General features: G+C 52.8%; 1 protein-coding gene across 9 annotated transcripts; it reads right to left on the bottom strand.

Annotated features, from left to right (window-relative positions):
• Nucleotides 1-1,031: 1,031 nt before the first annotated feature.
• Nucleotides 1,032-25,525, bottom strand: USP48 (ubiquitin specific peptidase 48). Of its 9 annotated transcripts, XM_046903179.1 has the most exons (28): nucleotides 25,347-25,525; nucleotides 24,690-24,810; nucleotides 24,368-24,518; nucleotides 23,087-23,214; nucleotides 21,471-21,595; nucleotides 21,052-21,160; nucleotides 19,683-19,816; nucleotides 19,368-19,450; nucleotides 18,914-19,093; nucleotides 16,710-16,835; nucleotides 14,628-14,777; nucleotides 12,289-12,489; nucleotides 10,715-10,829; nucleotides 10,459-10,589; nucleotides 9,108-9,179; nucleotides 7,597-7,721; nucleotides 7,320-7,442; nucleotides 6,673-6,734; nucleotides 6,091-6,201; nucleotides 5,349-5,476; nucleotides 5,042-5,148; nucleotides 3,659-3,763; nucleotides 2,930-3,085; nucleotides 2,584-2,709; nucleotides 2,367-2,415; nucleotides 2,069-2,095; nucleotides 1,896-1,965; nucleotides 1,032-1,520 (listed from the first exon to the last, which is right to left on the bottom strand). In XM_046903179.1, exons 1-27 carry the CDS (start codon nucleotides 25,478-25,480, stop codon nucleotides 1,943-1,945), a joined length of 3,102 nt encoding a protein of 1,033 aa, XP_046759135.1. In that variant the 5' UTR covers nucleotides 25,481-25,525; the 3' UTR covers nucleotides 1,032-1,520; nucleotides 1,896-1,942. The 9 variants fall into 9 exon arrangements, 7 of the variants coding, with proteins under 7 accessions (XP_046759135.1, XP_024998322.1, NP_001073211.2 ...); XM_025142554.3 differs by having other exon boundaries at nucleotides 1,032-2,001; NM_001079743.2 differs by having other exon boundaries at nucleotides 1,032-1,965.

Here is a 25,525-nt window from a genome sequence, read left to right as displayed (position 1 = left end):
CCGTAGCGGCCGCGGGGACCCGGGGGGGGGAACGGGGATGAGCAGCGGGAAGAGGGACCGCGACCCCATCCCCTCCGCCCGGGCGCTCGGCGTCCCCTCCATCCGTCCGTCCGTGTACGGAACTCCCCTGCGCTTCCACCCCCGAGCAGCCAGGCTGCCCCCGTCCTCCTACCCGTGGTACCCACAGTGCTCCCACATCTGTCCCCCCAACCCTGGGGACAGAGCGAGTCCATTTACCTGTCTGTCCATCCATCCATCCATTTATCCATCCACCCTCCCAATCCTGGTGTCCAGAGTCCGTCTGTCCAATCATCCAACCTCCCACCCCTGGTGCCCAGAGTCCATCCGTCCATCCCTCTGTCCATTCTCCTATCCACCCTGCCATCCCTGGGGCCCAGAGTGAGTCCATCTACCTATCCATCCTTCCATCCATTCATCTACCCTCTCACCCCTGGTGTCCAGAGTCTGTCTATCTGTCCAGCCATCCAATCTGTCATCCCCAGTGTCCAAGGTGAGTCTATATATCCATCCCTAGAGTCCAGAGTGATTCTGTCTACCCCTCCTACCATCCCTTGTGCTCAAAGTGAGTCCACCTGTCCGCCCCTTCAACTTCCCAACACTAAGAGGGATTCTGTCTGTCCCTCTGCCCCCCCACCCACCTGCCCCCATGCCCTGGGTGTCCACCAGGACCCCTCTGCATCCCCCAGAGCCACCGCTGGGGCTGGAGGAGGGAGGCAGCGGCTCAGGGAAGGGCTGGCACAGACTGCTGGCTGCCAGGTGCCAGGGGCGCAGTGCCAGCATGGGAACACTGAGGGCTCAGCCTCACAGCTGCCCGGGCTGGAGGCATGCGGGGATGGGGGCAACTCCGTTCCCCAGCACGAGCCAGCACTGCATCCACTGGGGAAGGGGCTGCCAAGGGCCTGAGAGCACATGGGCTGTGCTCAGGGAAAGCAAGAGGTGCCAAAAGCCAGAAGGGCTGCAGGCCCTGGGGAGAGCAGGGTGCCCAGAGCAGCGGCCACAAACCTCCAACAGAACAGGAAACGTCTAACTTTATTATGAAGATACCTCAACAGTGCCCCTTTTTTTCTTTCTCAAGTCTGGAAGTGGTACACTAGCTCCTGCTACAAACACGCAACCGGGGGGAGGGAGAGATCCTTTCTGGGAGCTGGAGATGTAAAAAAAATTAATTAGTGCATTCCTGAAAACGAGAACAGAGGGGAAGCCTCTCGCCAGGGGCCCACGCAGCCCCAGTGGGTCCGAAGCGACGGGCAGAGCGCTCTTGGCAGTAATGGACCAGAGAAAGATGTCATCAGAAGTCATTAAAACAGCCCACGTTTCTAAAAACACAGTTCACAGAGAGAGACCGTGTGGTTATTCGGAGCGGTCACATCTGGAAGTGAAGCTGCGAAGGCGAGCGGTGCGGTGAGGGCAGCCCGGCCCCGGGAGCGCAGGGCTCACACTGCAGGGAAATGGATGAAGACATTCCTCACAACGAACAATTTCTTTACTTTCATGCTGTACTGAAAGAGGAATAGCGGATCAAAGAGGGGATTATCTGGAAGCAGGTTACGCCTAAAGAGTTACCGGAGTACAGATCGAGATGGTTTTCATCTACTGCATCACAACTCCTTTTGGGACAGACGATGCCCCTGCCTCCCCTGCTGAAAACATCTGCCTGAACGTGGCACAGGCTGCCTCTGCTGCTACACTTTCCAACCCTACTGTTGCTTTATTAAATATAAAATGGGGAACGTTCTCTTGAAGTCAGGATGTCCTTCAGTGCAATCTGCTTTGACATAAGGCATTTTGGGGGGCAGTCATTTCAGAATGGGTTTCTGCCTTCTGGAAGAGTCAAGAGTTCAGTCCCGTATTCACCTTCTCTCTAAATGCCCTACCATGTCAAATCCTCTTCCCTTCTGGTCTGCCAGTGCTTGTAAAGCCATCAGTGTCCGAGTAAGCCAGTCCCTGGGAGCAAGGAGAAACCACCCGACAGTTACAGCGCTGGCAAGGCAGAGCTGAAGTCAGCGTGGGCTTCAGCAAAAGGGGAGGGGGGGGGGAAGATTCTCACCTTTAAATCCTTCTTCAGGCATACAAACTGGGGATGGAAAGAAAGAGGCATCACGTTAGAAGTCTCCTGAGTCACTTCTAAAAGGATCCTTTGTGTGAGCACAGTGTGCTGCGGAGCTCAGCTGTACCTCCAGCCGACAGCCACAGGAAAGCTTCAACATCTCTATTTTCCCCTCACGTTTCAATCCGAAGCCAACACAGCCCTATGCAGCCACCACTACCTCTGCCAGAAGCGTGGCAGCAAGGCAGCCTCCCCAATCCCAGACCTCCCCCAAGCACACAGGGGTTCCCTCTCTCACCTTGCATCACATCGTCCATTGCTGCATAATCTGCAATTGGCTCATCAGCCTGGAAAGCAAAGCAGACAGGGTTAGTGAGCGCCTGGCAGAGCTGCATGAGGTCCTAACTCCTTAAGGAGGCTCTTCCTTCCCCAAAAAGCTGTGAGGGAAGAGCTCAGCAAAGCTGTTCAAGCTCTCTGCTTTCCTTCCTCCCAGAGCGGTGCTGCTCCTGCCTTACCTTGAGCAGGATGACGGACTCAGGGATGATGCCCAGGCTGCCGAGCGTCGCCGTGTCGTCGCTCAGGATCTTCCCATCAATCAACAAGTTCTGGTCGAAGGGAGCAACTGAAAATGCATGCATGATCTGTGCCAACACAATGAGACACGCTGGTTTTGTGGGGAGGAAAAAACATACTGCTGAGCTACACAAGAACACCACGTGCAGCATACACACACACATGCCTCCGCCACCGCTGGGGATTCAAACGCTTCCCTCCATCTCCTCCCAGCTGTGCTCTCCTGACTATTATCTTCATGGGTTTTTTATTCCAGAAGACATGTTTCTTGCAGCAAGACCGCCTTACCTGTATTTTCAGCTCTTTCAATGTCTGGTTAGCAGAAACGAGCAGCGCTTTCTCTCCTCTGACCTTCCGGTGCCGGGTGCTCCGCCGGATGCCTTGCTTTTGGTAGGAGATGTAGCTCTGGTGTGAAAGCTTCTGGCGCTTCGCACCGCCATTGCTCTGAAAGAGAGAGGCAGGGATGAGGAGCTCGGCCATGAGCACTGAGCAGCACACAGCTCCTTCCCAGGCTGCAGCACTGCCCCAGGGGAGCACCCGACATATGCAACGCCACAGGAGGATAGACCAAAGGAACTTCAATTCCTGCTCCTAGCACCAGCACTGAGCTTATCCTGATGCTGCAGTGATCACTCCTCTCCAAAAAGAGTGTCACCTGCACCATGAGGCAGCTCTGGCAGTGCCCTGGTGCTGGGAGGCACAGCCCCCAGGGTCCCTTCATTTGGGATGTGGCATTAGGAATAAGAGGACTTGGGGCGACCCAAGCACCAAGTGGGCAGGTCTCTGAGCGCGGGCCTCTGACTTAGCTGGCTTTAAAACCAAAAAGTGCAGGCACAAAACCAGCCCCAGTAATGCAAACGGAGACAAAACGTGTGGTATGACCGCCAGGATGGGACACGTGGGCATTGCTGCTTTCCCTTTGTCCCATAAGATGCCAACAGAGGAGAGCTGTTCCATCATGCTGACTCAAAGAGGCTGGTGCAGAGCGGAGGAACCTCGCAGTGTTTTGATCTCTACCTGGTTAAAATCTGGGTCTTGCTCCCCCTCTGGCTTGTTTTCCTCCCTTTCCTCTTCAGCTTCTGAGCTGCTCACGTTCAGCTCTGGAGCAGCATCCTTCATTACCTGAAGTCATAAAAATCATTCTCCATAACTAACCCAGACTGTCACATCATGGCAAACAGCTTTCAAGACTTCAAGGATGCCACCTTGATCAAATGAACTGAGCTAGAGAAACCCAGAGATCTGCTCCACGTGCTCAGGGAACACTCTCCCCCCCCAGCTGCACTGAGCTATAGGGACCAGGCTTGGGAGAAGATGCAGCTCTGGAGCTGCTCTGTTGTACTGCAGCTGCCGGCTGCCAAGCAAACCCCACTGCGGGGACATCCTGCTTCCTGCAGCTCCAGACCTCTCCAGGCAAAGGGAACGTCTCCAGGGGCCCACACTGATTCCTTTCCCATTAGCTGGCTGCTCCTCGCTCAACTAAGTGTATTACGAAAGCCCTAACCCAGAGAAAGGAGTATTATCTGTGAATTATACACTTATCCATCCCTGCAGCAGCCTGACAAGAGGCACTCACCGCTGTTATTTATGGGTCTGCAGTTCGTAAGTAAACGAAATCTAAATAATTGACACCAATGTACAGAAGGCAACACCCCGTTCGTTTGCCCGCGGCTCTGCAGGCTGCACGGCTCTGCTGGGTGCTCGCATGGCCACGCTCTGCCTGCAATCTGCAGGGAGCCCAGCTTTGCTCTGCACCCCAGCTGCCTAACAGCTCCCTTTCCCACCCATGTCTTTGCAGTTTGAGATCGCAGCTCCCAGCTGTCCAGCACCAACTGCAGTGCCTCCAGAGCCCTCTGGATTCCAGCAGTGCCACCCTATGCTGACTGCACGGGGCTGTGGCTTCCTGCTGGGAAACGCTCCCTGACTGCGAGGCAGAGCTGGCAGGAAGGGAGCGGTGGCTCCGAGTGCTGCTGTGGGCACTGCCCCACCAACAAGGGAACAGCATGCCAGCTCTCACACCCTCTGTCAGCCCCAGCTGCTGGGTGAAGAATAGCAGCCCGTTCTCACAGCCCTGTCCAGCACCATGACAAAAAGCCCTCCTCCACACTGGAGCCAAGCGCCGTGCTGGGATTCAGCCCGTAGGCAGGCTACAAAGCCACAGCCGTGGCTCCAGACCACGCTCTGTGCTCTGCTCTGACAGCTTAGTGCAGTTCTCTGGGTTCCATCTCACCCCCCCAGAACAGGGCTGGAGGGGGGAGAAAGAAATCAGCAGAAGCCTGTGAGGTGCTTTGCCCTGCCTGCAGACAGCCACTCGTCTGGCCACACGGATTCACAGTTAGGGGAGCTTCTGAACAATGAAACGGTGCTGGCACGAGAAAGGACCAAAGGAGAGATCCGTACCTTTTTATTATCCACCACCTTATGGATGTAGATGGTTGCTTGGGTGTACTCACGCAAGTCCCGCTGCTGTTGGCATAACAGCCCTTCTCTGCATTCTGGACAGAGTTCTGGGGAGGCACAAAGGAAAAGGCATTTAATTGCTTCAGCTCCTTGGAGACACTGAGCACTGCACCTGCCCGGCGCCGCTCCTCGCTAACCCACAGCACCAGGGGTGCCCGCCAAGCTCAGTGGGATCCGCGGGGATCTGCCCAAGCAGAGCCAGGTCCCGCAGCACCGAGGAGCAATGCAGCAGGGAAAGCTCACTCACGGGGCTCAGAGCTGTACAGTGCGCTCTCGGGCTCCCCGGCAGCTCGCGTGCGGGTGATTTTGATGACGTGATCCACCACGAAGAGTTTTTGAATCCTCTCCCACTCACTGGGCCATATTAGAGCTATACTGTGCAAAGAAACAAGAACGTGCTTTATGGCACGGGAACGCCGAGCCGAGAATAGCCTCCCCTCTTCCTTCCAGTCTGCTAATGCAAGAGGAGCAGCGGAACCCATCTGTAGCCCCAGCTACACAAGGGCCAGTGTGCCCAACATAATGGGGGCACAGCAGCGTGTCCTTAGCGATGCTGCTGAGCTCCAGCCGTGCCCAGCGCATGGCCAGAGGGAGGAGAAGTGGAAGATCTGCTGCTGTTAGTTCTGCCTCGCTGCAGAAGCGAGGCTGTGGAGCATTAACTCCAGCCCAGCGCCCAGCACTCCAGAGGCAAGTCTCAGGGAAAGCAAAGCTTCAGCAGCTAGATGTTGCTACGCCCCAGTCAGGCCCTGGGTAGGCTATTGTTAGGAACTAGCCAAGCTTAAGTAAGCTCTTTTTTCCTGAGCCAGCATCCTTGGACAATTTGGGTCTCGCCCTGCATAGAGATTTATACTAAGGTACGCCTGAGGAAGCGGCCGCGTTCCCTTTGTTCGGGGGGAGCGTGTGCTCCTGCGTTGCTGCAGCTCAGAGAGCTTTGGGAAACTCCCCAGGGCTCGCAGGTCAAGGCAGAGGTGAGAGGAGAAGGAACTCACAGCTTGGAGTCTTCTTTGGTCATGGAAGCATAGGTGAACATGAGGCCCCCGTGGGGGCAGAGCAGAGCGCTGTTCCCCAGCGAGGAAACGGGGCTGCACCGCGTTGGCCTCCTGCTCGGGCAAACGGAAATGCAGGAGGTTATTGCACAGAGAGCAAGAAAGCACAAGTCTGCAGAGGCAGCAAGAAAAGGAAACTGCAGGTGGGTAGGTGCGGATGGTATTCCAGTGGGGAATGTGAAACTGCCCCCGACACGGAATCAGAGCTGTGTTCCCAAGCACTGCAAAACTGCTCCTGTCCCGCACAGCCCACACCACCCGCAGCCCATGGCAACAGTGACCTCTGCCTGGGATACAGCTCTAGGCAGATGAAAAAACTAATCAGGTTACTATCTAATCTGACCATCTGGTTAAGACATGGTAAACAAGAAAATTCAGATTCTTGCAGTGTATTACAATTGCTACAAGTGCAGGGTCCAAGTCCTTCCAAATCAGCTTCCTTGTTGCACGCACGCAGCTCTGGGCAACACCCACTCAAAGCCCCAGAACCAAACTGAAAGTAACCAAAAAGCTCAGCCCATTTACCTGACAAATTTCCTCCATTCTTCTACAAAGAACTGTGAAACGATATACAGCTCGTCTGTCTCCTGGAAAGGGAAAAAAAAAAAAAAAAAACCACAACCTTCTGTTAATTAACCCAACAATAGAGAGGCAATGACTGTTCAGCTTTTTCTGCAGCGCTCGTTCTCTTTGAGACCTCAGCATTTTTACCATGACAACTCCATCCAAGCGCGCTGGGAAAGCCAAGTAAAATAATTTGAGATCAAGTATCGAGCACTTACATTACTAATCTTGTGTTTATTACAAAGTTAATTTAGTTTTAGATCCAATTACCTCTAATTCATAGCAGGAAACGGCCATTTCCCCAGAGCAGCTCTCTGGCACTGGGGCTCCTGCGGCCGAGAACCGCTCCACGGATCGGGGCTCTGAAGCGGATCCCTCTGCATACCCGAGTATGGGGTGAGACCACCCCACCTGCCCCCACTTTCTGAACACTATCAGTAGGGCTGTGCTGCGTCGTCGGTACTGCATCTCTGCTGACCTAGCTGACTCCAGCCCAGCGACAGCTGTACTGGCACACGAGGACTCCCGTGTACCAAACGCAGCGCTTGGTGACAGAGCAGCTAACCAGGGATACAGCTTCCACCCCAAAACCTCCCCCTGGCCCCTACCTGCGGCCAGCTGCCCAAGCAAGGCCGGCATTTGTCGTGGAACAGGTTCTGGAGGGATGTCTTCTGCTCGCTGGCCATCATCTTGTGCAGCGCTTCGTTCTCTTCTCCTTCGCGCTCCAAAATCTGCACGAAACAGGTTGGTGCTTCAGTTCCTAGCAGCTATTCAAAGGTGACATTGTTTTTCCCCACTGCACTGGAGAGCGTTGAAGAGGAAACCAGAAACGTGGCCACATATTTACAGCCAGCAGAGGGGCAGCGTTGTTTGCTACTCAGATACCTTGCATTGGGAACAGCACTCTTTGTTACTTGGGAACTCGGGGGCCTTTGGGAAATATTGCTTGAGCTTCTTCCAGGCCTCCTTCGACACCACCCTCCTCTCATTCTCGGAGATGCACAGGTCACCTGCAGGGAGACAGGCAGAAGGGCTTTGCTCCGCTGCGCTCAGCAACTGAACCAGATTGAGGGGATCAGTGGGTATCAGCGTGCGGGAAGGCATTCGTGTCAGCAAAAAGTGCCCAACTAACATACAAAGTCACCTTCAACTTCTTTGTCATTTCTCTGCTCTGACAGCCAAAAAAACCAAAGACCTGAATTCAAATTTAGGTTTCAGAGCCTCAAGCAGTGGATAAATACAGACCAGGGGGTAGGCTGGGAGGGGAGATGCCTGGAGAAGCAAGGACTGCAATGGGGACAGCGGGCTGCTGCTCTCTGACCACAGCTACAGAGCTGTGACATCAGGGTGACTCTGCTTTGCAGGCTGCAGACAAACCCACGTCCCATGGAACAGGAGCTGAGTGCTTCCTCCACCCTCAGCAAACAAAACCACTTCTATGTAACCTCAGCTGCCCCATGCACCACACAACCAGCAATTAACTAAGGCCCAATTACCCGAACTACACCTCAGCCCATACACTGCAGAGGAATGTCTGAAGCACAAAGAGGTGGGAGGGCTGTTTTCCAGGAGGAGCCAAAGGTTACCTCCAGCAGGTGAAACACAACCTGTCAGGTGCCCATGTGTTCCAACATGGCCCACAAAGCATTGGATCAACGAGCAGCTGAGCAGCATAACACTGCCACAGCCCCAGCAGCCTGCTTCCATGCTGCCTGCCTGCATTAGGTGCTCCTGTTTGCCAGCAGCAGCGTTGCTGCACTGGGAACTACACACTCTGAAAACAGTAACGCTGTGACAAAGTGTTTAAACACCATTACCCTACAGCCTTGATGAGCCCTAATGACAGGAGGTGTGCTGCTAATTGATGGACGCCTGCCAACAGGAGCCTCCAGCAGAACACAGGCAGGTCAGGCAAGAAGCAAGATCCAAACAGCAGCATAGCTAACCAAGTACAGCATGGAGCAAAACAGCAAACATCAGGTCACAGCCTGAAGTAAGTGGACACCAAAGCACAGCAGGTGGGGGAAATAAGTATGCCTGGGCGCCCCGGCTGCAAACAGAAGAGTTTCTGCAGTTGTGGGGTAAGTGCTTCTGGGCTGAGCTTCTGATACAGGGAGAATGATCTGATGCTGCCTGCTTTCTCCAGCATCTCCCGCTGCTCTGACAGTAATGCTGCAGCCCCGTGCAGCACCCACATTCCTCCCTAGGGGCTGGGCTATGCTCGTGCCCTTTGCACCACTTGCTGCATGTTTTTTAAATGTCAGGAAACATGTGAAAATGGGAATAAAAGCGTGCTTGTGTGTTAACTGCTCGTGCTGGTCCCAAGCTAGGAGGTTAACATCTGGAGCAGTGGGCAACAACAGAAGTGTTCAGCTCCGTCCCCCGCAGAGACTTACCATGTGGGCAAACAATGTCTTCATTAAAATTTAACTCTTCTTCCTCCTCTCTCTTCTCCTCATTCACTTCATCTAATTAAAAAAAAAAAATAAGAAGATCGCACCATTTCTCTCTGAAGGAAAGGAGAAACCTTCGGGAGAAGGAGCCCGGTTTCCCTTCAGCAGAGCTCTCAGCCCCGGGGAAAGCTGGGAAGCGTTGTTCTGTTATTCTCCAACACATGGGCCTGTGTGCCTGCAGGCCAGGCTGTGTGGCACGTAGGAGTGCTTTGAAGTGCGTGGAGCACAAGAGCATCCTTTGTGAGATGACAAAGGGTGCATTTGTTCCAGCTGCAGCACCGCAGGGCTTCGCTGCTCAGAGCTAACTTGAACCTCTAGGTGAGAGCCGAGCATCACAGCATGGCCTGCTCTGCTCCATGCTGTGATATCCAGCACGAGCATTGCTACACTGGAGCTCAGAACTGCTCTGCAGAAAGATGCATTGGCCATCGAGTGGGAGTAACAGAAAAAAAACAGCAATGTAACAGTTTGCAGCAATGCGACTAAGGAGCAAGCTGGCCTGCGAGCAGTTACAGTGCACTTCTGGGAGGTGCAGCCTGCTCTGAGAGCAAGGTGACCCCCATGGAATGGCATGTGGGACAGCCCCTCAGCTGCTGAGGCAGGGAAGAGAAGTGCCCTTTTCTCAAGGGATGCCACCAGCCCCTGCAGCAGCCTACAGATAGCATCGCTGCGGTATCTGATGTTCTCAGAGCCTTCCAGCCCGAGATCAATGCAATTAGCTGATCATCTCCACTTCCATTCATACGGGCTCCCTGCCCTCAGTTACGAAAGGCAAAAAGCTCAAAAGGAATCCCATTTCTAAGGGAAGGCAAATAAAATAACAGAAGGCAAAAAAACATCCCCACAAGTCATCACAAACACATGATGCAGGAGACAGAAGAGAATCCAATTCATGGTATTTTTTTTTCTAAACCGTGTTTTGCCAGTGCTGCTCCACCAGCTGTGCTGTTTCATCCGTAGGCCTTTGCAGTAAACATCCCCAAGATAATTTTCATGTTTCTTCCTCCCCCGGCGCACTCTCATTCAGATAAAAGCAGATGAAAAGATCATGTGTCTGGGGTGGTAATTGTACACAGCCCTGTGAAACTACTTATTACCTCACCTTCTTCTCCGGGTACGAAGATCACCCGGCAGTTTTGAAGCTTATCAAATAAAAAGCTCCTGAAATTAAGGCTGTGTGATATCAAACCACCTAAAGCGCCTTCCCTCCCTGCTCCTAAAAGGAAAGTAAAGCAACACACGCCAAAACACCTGACGTGTCAGAGCTGGTGGAGCTGTACGGCAGCAGAACTACCTTTGTTTGGTGCGTTTCCATTCAGTTTCCCATTGCTGTGCTCTGCGTCTTCGTCTTGCTCATTTAATTGCTCCAGAGCCAACTGACGCCAGCTCCGCAAGGAGGCCTTTCCAACCCAAAACCCCTCACTCCTGCGGGGAGACAGCAGCAAATCACAACCCAAACGGTAAAAGCTTGGGAGAAAAGCTACTCAGACGTTGGTTAGCACAGCTAAAAACATCTCTGACAACACGTGAAGGCGCCAGGACTCACGTACCCCTTGACTGTTATCTTCAGCAAGTTGGTGACAGTTTTGTAGTCTTCGTTCAGCTGGTTTTTCAGACGCAGGATTCGACACCTTTCTACCACGCAGTCCTTGCAAAGTGCTTTGACTGGGACAGGGGAGAAAAGAAACACTGTTATGCTCCAGCACACACAGCTGAACATCCAGCTGGTTTGAGAGCTCAGAGGTGTGGAAGGCACGCACTGGTCACCATGCACCACAACCTGAGGTGGGGCGTATAAGCAGGGGAACTGCCATGGTACAACTCCTCAGCTGAGGTGCTGCCTGTTCCACCAGCTCGCTGGTAGCAGAATGTGAGGGAGCTTGCACTGACACATGGATGTGGGAGTCAGAAGGCGGGGGCTGAGGCATGCACCCCAAAGGCTGTGTCACTGCTCTTCTGTGGCACGGAGGTGCTGTGCAGACACCTCCAAGGTGCCACTCATGGGATCACAGAATCACAGAACGGCCTGGGTTGGAAGGGATCTCAAGGATCATGAATCTCCAACCCTCCTGCCAGGCAGGGTCACCAACCTCCCCATTTACTAGACCAGGTTGCCCAGGGCCACATCCAACCTGGCCTTGAACACCTCCAGGGACGGGCCATCCACAGGCTCTCTGGGCAGCCTGTTCCAGCACCTCATCACTGTCCTTGTAAAGAACTTACAGGGATGAGAGGGCTCTCTGCCACCCAGCTCAGGGAACTCCTGCAAACAGCCAGCTAACAGCACAGAAAAGCTCCAAACCTCCTGTGATGCTGCACAGAACCAGGAGCAGGGGCAGCCCTGCATGTGGGCTTACACCTTGGGATGGAAGTAGGGAGTCACACTCAGATCCTTCCCTCCCCATCATCCTCAATGAAGAAACTGCAGGTGATCTTCCAGCTGACTGATAATGCCTGCCCTGTTTTTACAAGGCCTGCCTGCGTCACGGGATGTTCTGCTGGCTGCATTTCTTCCCTATAAGTGCCTAGCAGGAGCCGAGCTAATTTGGTCTCAGTGGGAGCTACTGAGCTCCTTTATAAAAGGAACCAAGCCTGGAGCTCAGTTCAGAGATGCCCAGGGACTGCAGAGGCCAACTCAGCCCACTGATCACACACACGTGGCAGATGTGTGCAGCACCAGCATGTGCACTGATAGGTGCGTGCTCCCATTGAATGAAGCAGCATAGGACTGGCTGGGGTGGGTGGAGGGGAGGGGGGCAGGGATTTTTCTTATCAGGCTTTAAAAATCATTTTGAAGAGTCTCAGGGGTTACATGTGCAGGTTGTGCTATTTCATAGAAATAGCTTCATTGCTTTCTCAGGAATTCCTCTGTGCATGGCTCTCCCTAGGCAGGGCAGGACTGAGGCCTGAAAGCAGCCCTGCAATCAGACTAACGGTATTTATTTGGGTGCTAACGTAATTAAGTGATTTAAAAAAAAAAATAACAACCCAAAGCACTCAGAAATAGCAGCACAGAAATAAAGTTATGGTAATAAAGCATGGCCCAGCGAGGCACCAGGCCCAGAATAAGGCTTGAGCACATGCTCAGCACAGCAGGAGCCGGAGGGAGACCTGTGAGCCTCACCATTCAGCCTGGGTCCCCCGCCGTATCTCCTGTAGAAGAAGTCAGCCACATACTCCGATATCCTCTTCATTATGCATATCTTGTCGGGATGCAGCTTCCCGTGTGAGCACAGGCAGGCTGTGTTGTCTATGGGTTTGGGAGGGGTGGACTCATCCAGCCACTTCTGCAGCCATTCCAGAGAGATGAAGTCGTACGGGGAACCTGGGGGAGAAAAACACGGAGAGAAACAAGCCCGTACGCGTCAGCCACCGTGCCACACAGCAGATGGCATTTCATAATTGCTCTGATATTCAACGGTACTCTCCCAAATGAACAGGCTATGGCAGTTGGTTTATCTCTGTGGTACAAGTTGGCAAACACGTGATGCAGCTCCTCTGCCCAGCCCTCCGGGCTGCTCCTACCACCCTGGCTCAGGGAGACAGAAGAGATTTACAGTGCAAACGGTAACTTGGTCAATTTTTTTTTAATCCAAATATTATTGCTTTTTGTTCTCGAAGCAGCACTCCTGGGTCACTCCTGTCTGCTCAACGGGACTCACGGAGCCAGGGTTCAGGTCAGCGGTGGGTCAGGTCGGTACAAGCTGTGAGATGGCTTTGTATGATATCCCTGCATCTCCACCCCAAGACCCATAGCGATGCACATACCCACAGAACACATATGGTTACACTGCAAGAAAGAGCGGTGCATTGTGAAGCTGCTTGCTGGAGTCACATGGAAATGCACGCACGGCCAAGCGGCTCATCTCAGCGCTTCTGCCTGCTTCAAATTAACGCACATCCATCATTTCACACCAAGGAGGAACAACAGAGAAGCTCCAGCAAAATACTCAGCCCTCAAGCTTGCACTGGGGCTTTGCGAGGCCCGGCGTCCAACCCTCTGTCCTGCAAAATCCAGCAGCAGTGTTTCCATCTTATGCAATGCTGCTGAGATGCACAGCCGTGACCTCCGGAGAATTGCAGCGCTGTCAGAAAGGCTTTGCTAGTTTGGGATGAAAGCCGCCTCCCCCAGAAAGGACAGGCTTTTCTTTTATTTTTCCTGGGGCAGGCTCTACAAAGCTGGCAGAAAAATGTGTCTGCACAGCTGCAGGGAGAAGCCGAGCTCCTGAGGGACGGGGCCTGCAGCAGCTCTGAGCAGCACTGCCCCACTCAGGCTGTGACAGCAGCGAGGGCAGCGCTGTCCCCAGGGCAGCACCTTAAAGCAGGAGCAGAGGAGCTGAGATTTATTCCTTTGTCACGGTAGGAATGTCATAAGCGAGCTATTCTGTTGCTGCTGAAGGGGATAAAAACGCACCAGGGCTGCGCTTGTTGCTCCTTTTTGATGGTGACTCATGGCATATTCATACCTCCATCACGACCATCTACCGCAGCTTTGATTTATGGGTGACATTTTAACACCCCCCAGCCTTGCAGCTGAGCTGTGACACCCCCCGGTTCGTGAGTTATGCTCCCATGTTCCCAACCTGGGCTCACAGACCGAGCGGGCACACACACAGGGGAGAGGTTTAAGTCCTCAGCCAAAGGCTGTTGCTCAGCTCCTTAAATCTTGCTGCTGGTTCTGAGCACAGAGCAAGATAAAAGCTAGAAACAATTCAAACTGTCTAACAGGCCACGCAAACATCTGGAAGTCTTTAATTCCAGTTGCTGGAAGTTTTTAGGAGCTGCAGAGTGGAGGGAATCTCCCCACGCTGGGCAGACAGCGAGCTGCTGTATGCTTGCTTTGAGGAAGACGGGAGAGAAAGGCAGTGAGGGATAAGGATTCTGTTGCTCAGACATGCTAAGGCAACAAGATGCAGGGAGCAGGAGGAAAGGATTAACCTCAGTCACTCATCAGACAGGCTACGAAGCTCAGGCACGCAGCTTCGAAGCCTCAGCAATGATAAATCAAATTATTTTCTGCTGGAGGCCAAGCATTCCTGTACCCTGCTACCTGCAGGTTAATTTAGACCAACAGCAATGCAGCTTGACGTGAGTTGGCAATCGGAGACTGGGCAGTTATTCTGCCTTGATGCCACTGAGCTCTTAACGAGACGAGCTGCTCACTGGGCAGAAGCAAGCAGTCACAATGCACGGAAGCACACAGGAGACTGACAGGAATGGAGCAAGAAGGGAATTAGTGATGCCAAAGGCTATTAGAACAAGCAAAAAGGGAGAAAAATAGGTTAAGGCAGATAAAAAAGTGAAAGGAAGCAAATCCTAAGCATGCACACAGCAACAACAGGCAGCGATTGCCTTCCTCGCCCAGAGGGCCGCAGCCACAGGGCTGGGCTGCAGGTTAGTTACACAACATCACTAATCTTAGCAAGGGGCTACTACAAAAGACTACCACAATGTCTTACAGACCAGCTTCAGCAGGTAACCTTTGGTAGAGCTCCTTCACCTCTTCGTGCTTGATTTTGCCCCTGGCCACGCTCTGTTTGCGCATCTCGGCCATTTCGTTGCACCACTCCTCAAACTTGCAGTTGTCGCGCTCCACCAGCTCCTGCAGGAAAGCTGTGGGGAAAAGGGAAAAGAAAAAGCCACCCGACACCTCAGGGAGAAATGCAGTGATGGTCATTGGCCCCCACAGTCAGTTATCAGGGACAACTAAGCCCAAGAATTCCCCCCTGTGGCTACCGACGTATCAGGTCTTTCTGGAAGCGAAACACATGGAACGCTGCTCTTCGCAATACTTATGGCAGTAGATGATTAAATGCAGCTGTCCTGCGGAATAAAAGGCACCCAAGGGAATCATTTACCCAGGGCTGTGCAGGGAAGCAGTGCTTGCTGTGCTGCAGAAACCCTCTGCTGGCTGAGCAGCCAACGCCAAATGCTGGTGGCTGCGCAAAGTGCAGAGGCTGTGAATGCCCTGGCAGGACAGACCGACACCAGCACTGCCCTGCCTGCTGCCCAGCAGCTCCTCCTGCTGCCAAGGAGCAGCTGCACTCTGGGCAGAAATGAGAGCTCCTCATCCCAGTGGTGCACCTCCAGGCCCCTTGAAGCCCCGTGCTGCATACACAAGGGCACCAAGCCCTGATGAGACCAGAGATATGCGGGACAGACCCTCACCTTGCTGCAGAGGTGGAGGTAGTGGGAACTTTTGCTGTCACCAATGGAAAAAAAAAAAAACAACTTGGAGTGAAGAAAGATGAAGCGTTTCCCTTGCAACGCTGGTCTGACAGAGGGGTACTCTGTGGCTTATCTGAAGCCTTTTCCTATTTAGAAGTAGTTTGAAGAGCTAAAATATTCCAGAAAGGTGAGCGCTTGTGCAGCCAGAGAGCGCAGCACCCACCTCGGGAAAACACACAGCACTATGAACCATCAACCCGACCTGCCTGCCCCCAGGTCAGCGCTGAGGAGCCAAGCTGCCCCTCTCTGCCATGCTGGAAGAGCTGTTTTTAACAGCATCAAAGCAACATGCCTTAAATTTGCAGTTGCATGAAACCTCTCCAAAACCACCAGGCTTGACGGCTGCCCTTTGCTCCATGTACCTGGCACGCCTCCATGTGAAACAAAGGCAACCACAGGGCTGCTCAGGAATTCAGAGCTGGGTGGGGAAGCCTTGCTGAGTATTGTTTTGGGCAGAGGGGTGGGAGGGAAGGGAGCCTAAGAGAGCTCAGCAAAGAGACTGAAAGGCTGATGGGAGGCACAAACCAGTACTGAGCTGTGAGGCTTGGAGGGTGGGCTTTGAGGTTGGAATGGTGGGGGGGGCAGGAGGGCTGAAAAGCTTTGATGCTGTGATCAGAGGGGTCCTGGAGGGTTGGAGAAAGCTGCACAGCTCACTCCCACCACCAGCCCCATCCCTGCACCCAGTGACACGGAATGCTGACACACAGCTCAGCTCTGAGGGGAAGCAACACCTCCATCAGCCCTGCTCCACAGAAAAAGGAGAAGGAGCAGCACACCTGCAGTCTCACCAGCACCAGGGGCCTAATTAACACCTTGGATCAAGCAGCACACAAACTATGAGCATCCATTAAACCCACAGGGCAAACCCAGAGGGATTTCTGCCACACCCAGTAACTGTGAAGCAAGACACTAACGTGCTCACACAGAGCTCTTGCTGAAGGCTCACAGCCTCTTGTTTTTATGCCACCTATCCTCTATCTGGCAGAGATTAAGCACTTGCAGAAGATGCCAGCACTATTCCCCCTCTAGCACAGCATGTGCTCCGCTGACAGTCAACCCGAGTGGGACATCACCTCCTCCTGACCCCCTCCCAGAGGACCCCACAGGACAAGATGCCCCCAGCAGGCCAAGAGGTGACATTATCAGGTTTACACAATCCAAGTGCTGGGGAAGTCCAAAGATTTTGCTGCATCTGACCCACATTGTGACAGCAAGTCACCATGCAGCACCAGATAGCAAAAGGTCTTTCGAGCACAGCTCTGAGCAGGGGTGTGCTCCAGGAGAAGAGGTGGAGAGGCCAGGAGTGCTCTCCCTTACCTGGTACTTCCACTGTCAGTGACTTCTCCCGGGTCTGCAGCCTGTACACCAGCATGTAAGCGTTGCGGGAGCAGTGCGTCCCTTTCCCACATTTAGGTTTACGGGTCTGCGATTTCGAAGGCTCCGCTGTGGGGCACAGAAGCAAAACACAATGAGCACACAAGCTCGCTCACAGGCTCTCCTTTAATAGGCCAAGCTGGCCACCTGGCTGGCCAATGCTCCTGCAGGCCTGGCGTCAGCCCAACCTTTGGCCCAAAGCAAGCCCAACTCCTTCCAGCATTCCTGGAGGCAGGACAGCTAGGGGGACTAAATGAGGGCCCTGCTGTAAACCACCCTCTGCCAGAAAGGCTCTCTTCTCTCCCCAGCCCAATCCTGCCAAGCCAAAAGCAGCTCTTGCACAAACATTCCTCCTCTGCTCCGTGTTGTTAGTGCTGGTGTCCTGACACTAAAGAACAGGGTCACATCCTCAGGGAAGAGATCTACTTGCACACAACCGTGGATGTAAAAACAACACCGGGACAGTTCTGCTGGGCAGTTCTGGTGAAGCAAACAGCTGTGGAAATGCTCATCTCGGAGCAGCTGTCGTGTGATGCAAGAGCAACTGCTTCCAGACTGCCAGGCAAGGAAAGCAAACCTGTATACAGCTGCAGAGTCAAAATTTATCTTGTGTGTTAATGCAAAAACAAACATACTAAAAAATCCCAACCCTCTGTAGGTCGAACTGTAAACTAAATATTGAAATAGTTTTTAAGAAGTGTAATTTTGTTTCTCTCCCAAATTCTGGAGAAAAATTACATGCATCTTCTACCACGCCATCCAGGGGACTTTCAAGATGGTCTTTGTTTTGCATTTACTCCAAATATGTTAAGTTGTTCCCATCAGCAAGGCCAGATCTCAGGACTCTCCCTACAACTGACCTCTGCTTTGCACTGCCAACCTCTTCCTGCTGCTGCACGCATTTGTAATGAAAACAGCAACTCTCAAATTCCAGTTTTGCTTGGAGTAGACAAATAAAATCAACACTTTCCCGTTTTGTTTAATGTTTGCTGAGTATGTTAAGGCTTCCAGCCTGAAGAAGCTTCCTGACATGCTTTGCTTCCATCCAAGCAGCCCTGTGCTTCAGCAAGAACACGTTCTTGTGGTTAAGTATAACCCTTTAGAGGGTCAAGGCCACAGCAATCCATCTGCATCTTATTCTGCTCCTCTGGGTAACTTGTGAGATTAAAGAGAAAAGGCTGAGAATCTTATTTCCTCTCAGGGCTCATTTTCCTCCCTTACACCACTAGATGTCTAGCCAGCTTCACAATTGGGTTGAGAACACACGGCAGTCAAACATTAATGGGATGACAAAGCTGCTCTGGTGGCAGCCTGCACTGATGCACGCCGTGATGAAATGCAAGAAGGTGTCTACTAGCAAGAGAGCTGAAAATAAAGTGGTACCATGCAGGTGTCGCATGGTAGGCAAGAGGAGAGGCAGGCTAACACCCCATGGCTGTGCTCAGGCTTTGAACACAAATCTAAGGGCGTGTTTTCATTAAGCTGTTGTTTTAAGGATGCTTTAAAAAAAAGGCAGTGTTTCAGCAGGTCCAATGATTAGTGCTGGAAGCACAGCACAACAGAAGCACCCAGGTGGGAGAGTGTTTTGGGAAAGGGTTACTGGCACTGTAAGAGGACACCAGCAGAAGGCAAGGGACAGCAGCACATCAGAAGGAAAAGAAAGAAGCGCAAACTGAAAAAGGCTATCTTGGATTTTTTAGATTGAGATTTGTATGAAGACCCTCTGCTGCCTCCTAATAGAGCCAAAGAGTAAAACAATGCAGTGGAAATGAAAACATCACGTTAAGGAAACTGAAAAGCTGTTATCTGCTCCTCCGGCATGCTGGCCAAGGAAACAGCTGCTCCACCCTGATAGCACCCTGGCTTATCAGTGTGTTATCTGCCATGTGGCAGCAAAAGAGATACTAGAGGAAAGGGAATGATCACAAGGCTTGCGTAAACACTTGCACATGAACACTTGCACTGCACAGGGCCGCAATGAAGCGGATGTGGCACCAAGGAACAGAAGTGCCATTTCACACCTTTCTCCTAAGATGTGAGAGCACGTGTAGGAGCACTTCTGCTTTTAAGAGCATCAGGGCCTCCACGTATTCAGCCTCCGTGAAAAGAGTTATTTTAAAAGGGCACTCACAACTTAAAGGTTTTACCTAGATCTTCCTCAATCCCCAGCTGCAGCTTCTTCCCCTCCATCTTCTCAATGTCTTCGTCGTTGAATTTGTACCACTCTCCTGTCTGCGGGTCCTTCACGTGGGCGATGTAGTGCCCCGAGTATGCGCTCACACCTCGGTGTATGAGCACAGCACTCAGTTCGTACACATAGACACCATCTGGAAGGGAAACAGTGGTTATTTAGCTCCTACTCTCTTTCCTAGCACTTCAGCTTTCTGCAGGGTAGCATGCAAAGGCTGCACCTAGCTGCCCATCTCCCCAGGCCCTCTCCACATTGCTAGTTAGAGCTCCTGCAACCTGCCCAGCTAGGCACAGACAGTTGCTGCTCGGGCTTCCAACAGCTCTGGACAGACTCCCCAACCATAAGCAGATTCGGACAAGACCTCTCGTTTGTTGAGAGGTAACTGTCAACTACCACAGCGTGCTACTTACTTTTTTGTTCCATAAAAGGTTCCATATCAAGCAGCTCGGAGAAGCCAATGTAGGTGTTCAGCTTTTTCTTATGGCCAGTTTGTCTGTGCGAAGGCAAATGGCCAAGCTTCAGTTCAGGGGACAGCAATAACAGTTCACACCTCACAGTAACTTTCCTCGAAGCCCACCGAGCATCCCAAGAGAAGCTCATGCACGCACTCAATCCTCAACATCTCAAACCAATGCGGAAAGAGCAGAGCAGATGGCTTTCCAAAAGGCTTCCAAGCACCCAAGGCACTCCTGCTTTTACAGCACGCGCTCCAGCGAGAGGCTTACCTGTCAAACACGAAACGCATCAGCTGCAGGTTGAGTGTGCATGGAAGACTTAGCAGCCTGATCTTCCTTGTGGCATTCTGTTTACTCTGACAAGTTTCGCAAAAATAACGATTGTCCCCTTCTAATTTTTCTTCCTGACCAGGGGAGGGGAGGGGAAGGGGGCAGAAAGAAAGATCTTGAGAACAGGTTACCCCTGCAGTCAGCCCCTCCGCCCAAGCCGCTCATGGGAGACTGGAAAGCACTGAAGTTATTTTAACCATTTAAGTCTCCACCCAACTGCCTTCCAAAATAATCTACAGGTTGGAAATTTACAATCCTCTGGGCTAATAAGGGCACTTTACAGCATAGTCATAGCAGACTGCTGTCACTTTAAATGCCAAGCCAGACCTCAGGCTGCTTACAAGGCTGCCAGATTTGCCCTACACTTGACCGAAGTGCACCAAGTTGGTTTAATACCACTAAGGCTAAGGAGAAAGAAAACAAAGGAACTGCCCTTTTAAGAGATCACACAGACCAAGTTAATGTACAGCCACATTTTAGCCTGGAAATAACAGTCCTTTGGGCTCAGCAAAAAACACATCAGACAGGGAAAGGAGAGTCTGTGCCTGGGCAGGGCCAGTGGCAGGATTAGGCCTGAGAACTCCAACTCCAACCATTTCATTTGGAGGACCACCACACAGATGGAACCTCCCCATGTCAGGGCAGCAGCACTGCTGCCTGAGTGCAGCTGCCCCTTCATGTGCACACACAGAGCTGTCATTTTTCCCAGCAAACCTTCCAGGAGCAAAGCAACCAGTTAGCAGGGCAGCGTCACACTGCAGGTTAGCTCTGCACCCACACCTCCAGCCTTTACCAGGGTGGCAACTTTGGATTCCAGCAGATTTTCAAGTCAAAAAAGAGCACTTGCAGCTGTTCCCTCAGGTATTCTGGGGCCTTGCGAATATTTTTGAGAGCACCGTTTTTAGAGCAGGGAATGCCTCCTGTTGCTATGCAGATGAGCACCGATATAGAAAACACAAAAAGCAGCCATTCTCCTAGTGCTATCCATGACAAAGCATACAGGCACTTTTGGCCAGGCTTCGGGGGCTTTTTCCCAGCTTTCCTGGGAAGGCATGACTAAACACAGCTTCCAAGTGTTAAAGCTGTTACATGCGCATGTGCAGCAATCCTGCCCAGAGCCACTCCTCCCTCCATGTCTGGACTGGGTCCTCCTTTTCTGGGTTCACAGAAAAGCATTTCCTTTTGCATTCATCTCACCGAGGCAGCTCAGCTCCAGCAGCCCACACCGACCCCAGAAGCTGATGGTTGATGTAGGGAATGAAAACACCTCCCTAAGAACAGCACAGCTCACAAACCAACCAGCCCATACCTTGAGAAACTCCGTAATGCAGTCTGTCAGCTGTTTGTGCCCTTGGATGTTTAACTCCAGCTCATAAAACTTCGACACGAGTTTGGACTCCCTGCCACACTGGTTGCAGCTAGAATAATAAAGAAAACACAAATGCATGAGACAAGTTCACCAGGTGGTGAGTTGCAACTCCCCAGGCACCAGTAACCCTCCCCCTGCAGCCATGTAACAGCTAATGTGGTACATCACAACACTGCAGGACAGTGTGTGCAGGATAACAGCACCTACCAGGAAAACACGGAGCACCTGCTTACAACTCCAGAAATGTCCTACACAGCATTTCATCAGCTTATATGTCTGTTCCAGCTGTTAGGAGGGAAATTCCCCCTCACATTCTTCTGAAATGTTTTAATATTTCTTCCCGAAGACCACCTACTTACACTGTGACATAGGCATACTCCCCACAGAACTGTTTCTGAACAATGTTTCGAACGTCCGGATTTTTTTGTTTGGATAAAGTATCTTCCAGCAGCGACATGAACAGCTTGGAAAATTCCTGGGCATCCTGAAAAAGAAAGCCAAGGCTTTTAACAATACGCCACGGCACAAAGCGCAATCAGTGCTAATTTACTGCAAATTACACAGAGCCCTACACACAGCCTGCGCAGAGACTTCGGCGTGCCCTGAATAGAAAGAGACCAGCCGGGAGAACTGAAGAAAAGAGGAATTTGCCTAAAAGGAGCACAAGGCCCCCAGCGTGAGAGCACAGCAGGAGCGAGGCTGGCTCTGGGCCAGCAGCTCAGGGTAGCTTTGACTTCTGGCCCGCTGCTCGCAGGGTTCTGGATGGAAAACAGCAGCTCGTTAACCGCGTCAATCCCTTCATGCTCCACCTGGCGTGCAGAGATCGGCTCCTGCTGCCCAGCCATGGACACACGGCGTGCTACTCTGTCCTGCTGGATCACAGCAGCTCTGAAGGGGATACAGGAGCAGCTTGCAGAGCATTAATCATCCCCCATCCCAGCATGGCTGGGTGGGAGTCAATCTCTCCAGCCCGCCATTCCTGCAGAGCTTTCTGACCTGTTAACGCTCATTAGTCAGAGCCTCAGCACACAATACAAGCTGCCTGCACCAAGTAACATAGGGGGAAAAACAAAATCGTGAAGTTGCACTGTGGCTTTGCTCCCTTCCTCCTGCAAAGCCCAGGAGTTGCTCCACGCACCTCAGGGCAGCCCTCTCCCCACAGCACTCTGCCTTCTGTGCTGCCTCTCCCCTCCACGCTTCCACTGCCCTCCTCTGCTCTCTCCTCCAGAAAACAAGCTTTCATCTCATCCGCCCGCCCAGCCCTCAGCTCTCAGTGCTGTGCATGCTGCAGTCCCACAGCTCCTCTCTCTGGTTCCTACCCTTGTCACAACGGCACGCGGCACTTGGCCGTCCTTTAACCTCACCGGTCACTAACGGCCACTTCCTTCCCAGGGACAAGAAGCGACCTTCCCCTCCCTCATCCTCCCCAGGCATCGCATGCCCGCGCTCTGGCTCTGATTCCAGCTGTCCTCTCTTACTACTCAAAGCTCATTTTCAAACTCTGTCCTTCTCTTCAGCCCTCTTCAACTTCCGCAACAGCCCCATGCGGCGCCCACCTCTCCCAAAAGAAAGTTCTCTGCTCACAGACTCAAGCAGGACCTCAGCCAGCTCTCATCCTGCAGGGGCCTTAGCCCCTCCCCACCCCCCACCCCCCCCCCCCCGAGGAGTCCTGCAGCACAAAGCCCTTCCCAGTGCCTCTCAGCTCTGGGAAACGACCCGGGAAACTATCTGGGAAACATGGTCCTGGCTCACTCCTCAGCATGCTCAGTGCTTCTGGAGCAGGCGCTAATGGTGCTGGTCCCATTGCTCCTCCTGCACTCACCCCAGGGAGGGCCTGGAGCACTTCTCCTCCCTTTGTGTTCGTACAAATGAGGCTAAGCAGCAGATCCCAGCTTAGAGATTGTTCAAATAACACCTAAAAGGGCAGTTTCATGCTTCTTTAGAGAAGATAATTACAGGCACCACTCAAGCCTACCTGCTGCTGGCCTGTATCCAAGCCCAGCGCTTTGACAAACCCAGAGGGATCGATGTATCGCCTCTTGCTGTTCTGCAGCAAGGCAAACAAGTACTGGAGATGCTCACAAATGGTCTGAGGCTCATAGTCTATTAAAAAAAAAAAAAAAAGTACAAGTTACCTGCACAAAGAACAACTAAAAACGACACTTTAGTAGAGCTGTTTTAAACCATCCTGAGAGCTGAAGTGGTTAATGTCAGCGATGACAGCTAACTCTCCTGGTTTCAGCTAGGACAGAGTTCCTCTTCTCCATAGTATATGCTATGTTTAGGAGAAAAACAATGCTGATGACATCCCAATGTTTTAGTTGTTGCTGAGCAGTGCTGCACAGAGCCAAGGGTGTTTCAGCTTTCCAGCTGCTCGTTCTGCCCTGCTAGAAAGGGGGCTGGAGGGCATAAGGTGCTGGGAGGGACAGAACCAGGACTGCTGACCTAAAGTGGCCGAAAGGATATTCCATGACAAACAGCATCACGTGAAACTAGAAAACTGAGGCTGGAGTGGCAGCCACTGCTCCAGGCACCAGTCAGCAGGTGATGAGCAGCTGCTTTGTGTGCCACTTGTTTTATAAATACTCAGTAAAAACATTACAGTCAACTCCCTCTTCCTTTTTTGCCTTAGTAAAAAGTTCTTATTGCTACCAAAAGCCCTACATTTTTCCTCCCAGTTCTTTCCCCCTGCTCAATGGGGAAGGGGTAATGAGCAAAGCAGTTGGAGCTGAGCTGCTTCTGGGTGCCCACACAGCACCACATTCCAGCACAGGACAAATATCCTGCAGTGCCCAACGGGAGCTGTCAGAAAACAGCTCGAGGCAAACAGCAAGATGCTGTTCACTAAGTACCACAAAAACGGGGCAGCTCAGAGCACACCTCCAGCACAGCATCATGCAGAAGGTGCAACACCACAGCCCCTCGCACCCAGCACTTAAATCCTCACCAACCATTGCACTGAGTACAGCTTTCTGACTAGAAATCCCAAACGAGTTTTCAACCAAATCAGATCACAGCAATTTGAGAAATGATAAAGGATGCCTCAGTTTGATTTGCTCCTAAAAACTGAGCGAAGGACTTGAAGAGTCACAGAGAGATGGAACCAACAGTTGTAGCGTCAGCCATTGATTCACACCATAAATGAACTCTCAAAAGTCTACACTGCCAGATTTCAGAAGAAAACAGGGAAGACCACTTCATTCACAGCAAAAAAAAAAGAAAAAGAAAAAGCCTGCTATGATAGGTTTCCACTGACCTTTGTCTTTGGGGATGCTCTCTCCGGCTGCGTGCTCGTTGCTGGAACATAAGTAGAGGGCTTGCCGGAGTTCCAGATTAAGAAACCACATCTGCAAGAAAGTGTTCACGTAGCACGTGGCGCCGAGGTTTGTTAAGCCCACAAACGCGTTCTGGTGTGAGAAAGAAAGCAACAGTTATCATCTGCCACTGCCAAGAAGCAAGTAGAAATGCAGCAGCTGGGGTGGGAGCAGCAGAGGCACCGTGCATCCCACTAACAGCTGGGACACACGTGACACAGAGGTGTTCCCCTGCCTCATTCTGGGGCAGGGTGCAGGCTGTACCTTCTTGCGGCGCTCGCAGTTGGGATCATCGATGTTGTGGAAGCTGTTCTCGTCAATCTCGCCCAGCCAGACGTGCTCCCCGATGCCCACCAGGCAGTTGGGGTTCCCTCGGCAGTTCCTCCTGTGGGACCAGCACCCAATGGGCCACCCATCACCCACGGAAGGGACAGAGCCCCTCGGTTGGAGGAGGTGAAGGGGATGGGGAAGGTGACTGTGGGGACAACAAGGGGGACTCGCAGCGTCCCACACTTCTGCAAAACACAGGGCTGGGAGAACCGGGGAAGCCCACAGGGGAGGAAGGAAAGGAAGCCTCAGGGGTGTGCTGAAAGCCAGAGGGAGCAAAAAAAGGGGGGGGTGGGGGGGGGGGCAGGGAGAGGTACGGGCTTCCACCACCCCAGGACCGTGTATCCGGGGACAGACAGGGAGAGAGACCGCCCGCATCTCCGGGGATAATGCGGGAGAGCGCCCCGGGGGAGTGCGGGGGGGCAACGGAGGGAGCTCGGGGAGGACCACGGCCCTGAAGGCCCAGGAGCGGCGGAGGGCTGCTGCCGCACAGCCCCGGGGGGAGGAGGAACGCGGGGACCCCGAACCGCGGAGGGGGGATGGGGGAAGGAAGCGAGGCCCGGGGCCGGGAGCTCGGGCCGGGCCCGCCCGTACCGGCAGGTGCCGCGCTGGCAGGGCTCCAGTCCGACGCGGTAGGCCGCCTCGATGTGCTCCTGCGTCACCGCCTCGGGCGGCACCGTCTCGGTCCAGCGCCAGGCCGCCTTCTCTAACTGCAGCCGCGGCGCCATCGCCGCCCCCGGCCCGACCCAGCCCCTCCCGCTGCCGTCAGGGCC

Source organism: Gallus gallus, chromosome 21, assembly GCF_016699485.2.
Source record: "Gallus gallus isolate bGalGal1 chromosome 21, bGalGal1.mat.broiler.GRCg7b, whole genome shotgun sequence".
Lineage (NCBI taxonomy): Eukaryota > Metazoa > Chordata > Aves > Galliformes > Phasianidae > Gallus > Gallus gallus.
The sequence above is the reverse complement of the archived record's forward strand: the minus strand, read 5'-3'. Positions and strand labels throughout refer to the sequence as shown.

What these genes read in the sequence shown, in the direction of transcription:
- USP48 (XM_046903178.1), bottom strand. Translation starts at nt 25,480, where the DNA reads ATGGCGCCGCGGCTGCAGTTAGAGAAGGCGGCCTGGCGCTGGACCGAG. An exon ending in TGCCAGCGCGGCACCTGCCG is followed by an intron (nt 24,811 to 25,346) that starts GTACGGGCGGGC and finishes CTGGTCCCACAG; the next exon opens with GAGGAACTGCCGAGGGAACC. An exon ending in ACTGCGAGCGCCGCAAGAAG is followed by an intron (nt 24,519 to 24,689) that starts GTACAGCCTGCA and finishes TTCTCACACCAG; the next exon opens with AACGCGTTTGTGGGCTTAAC.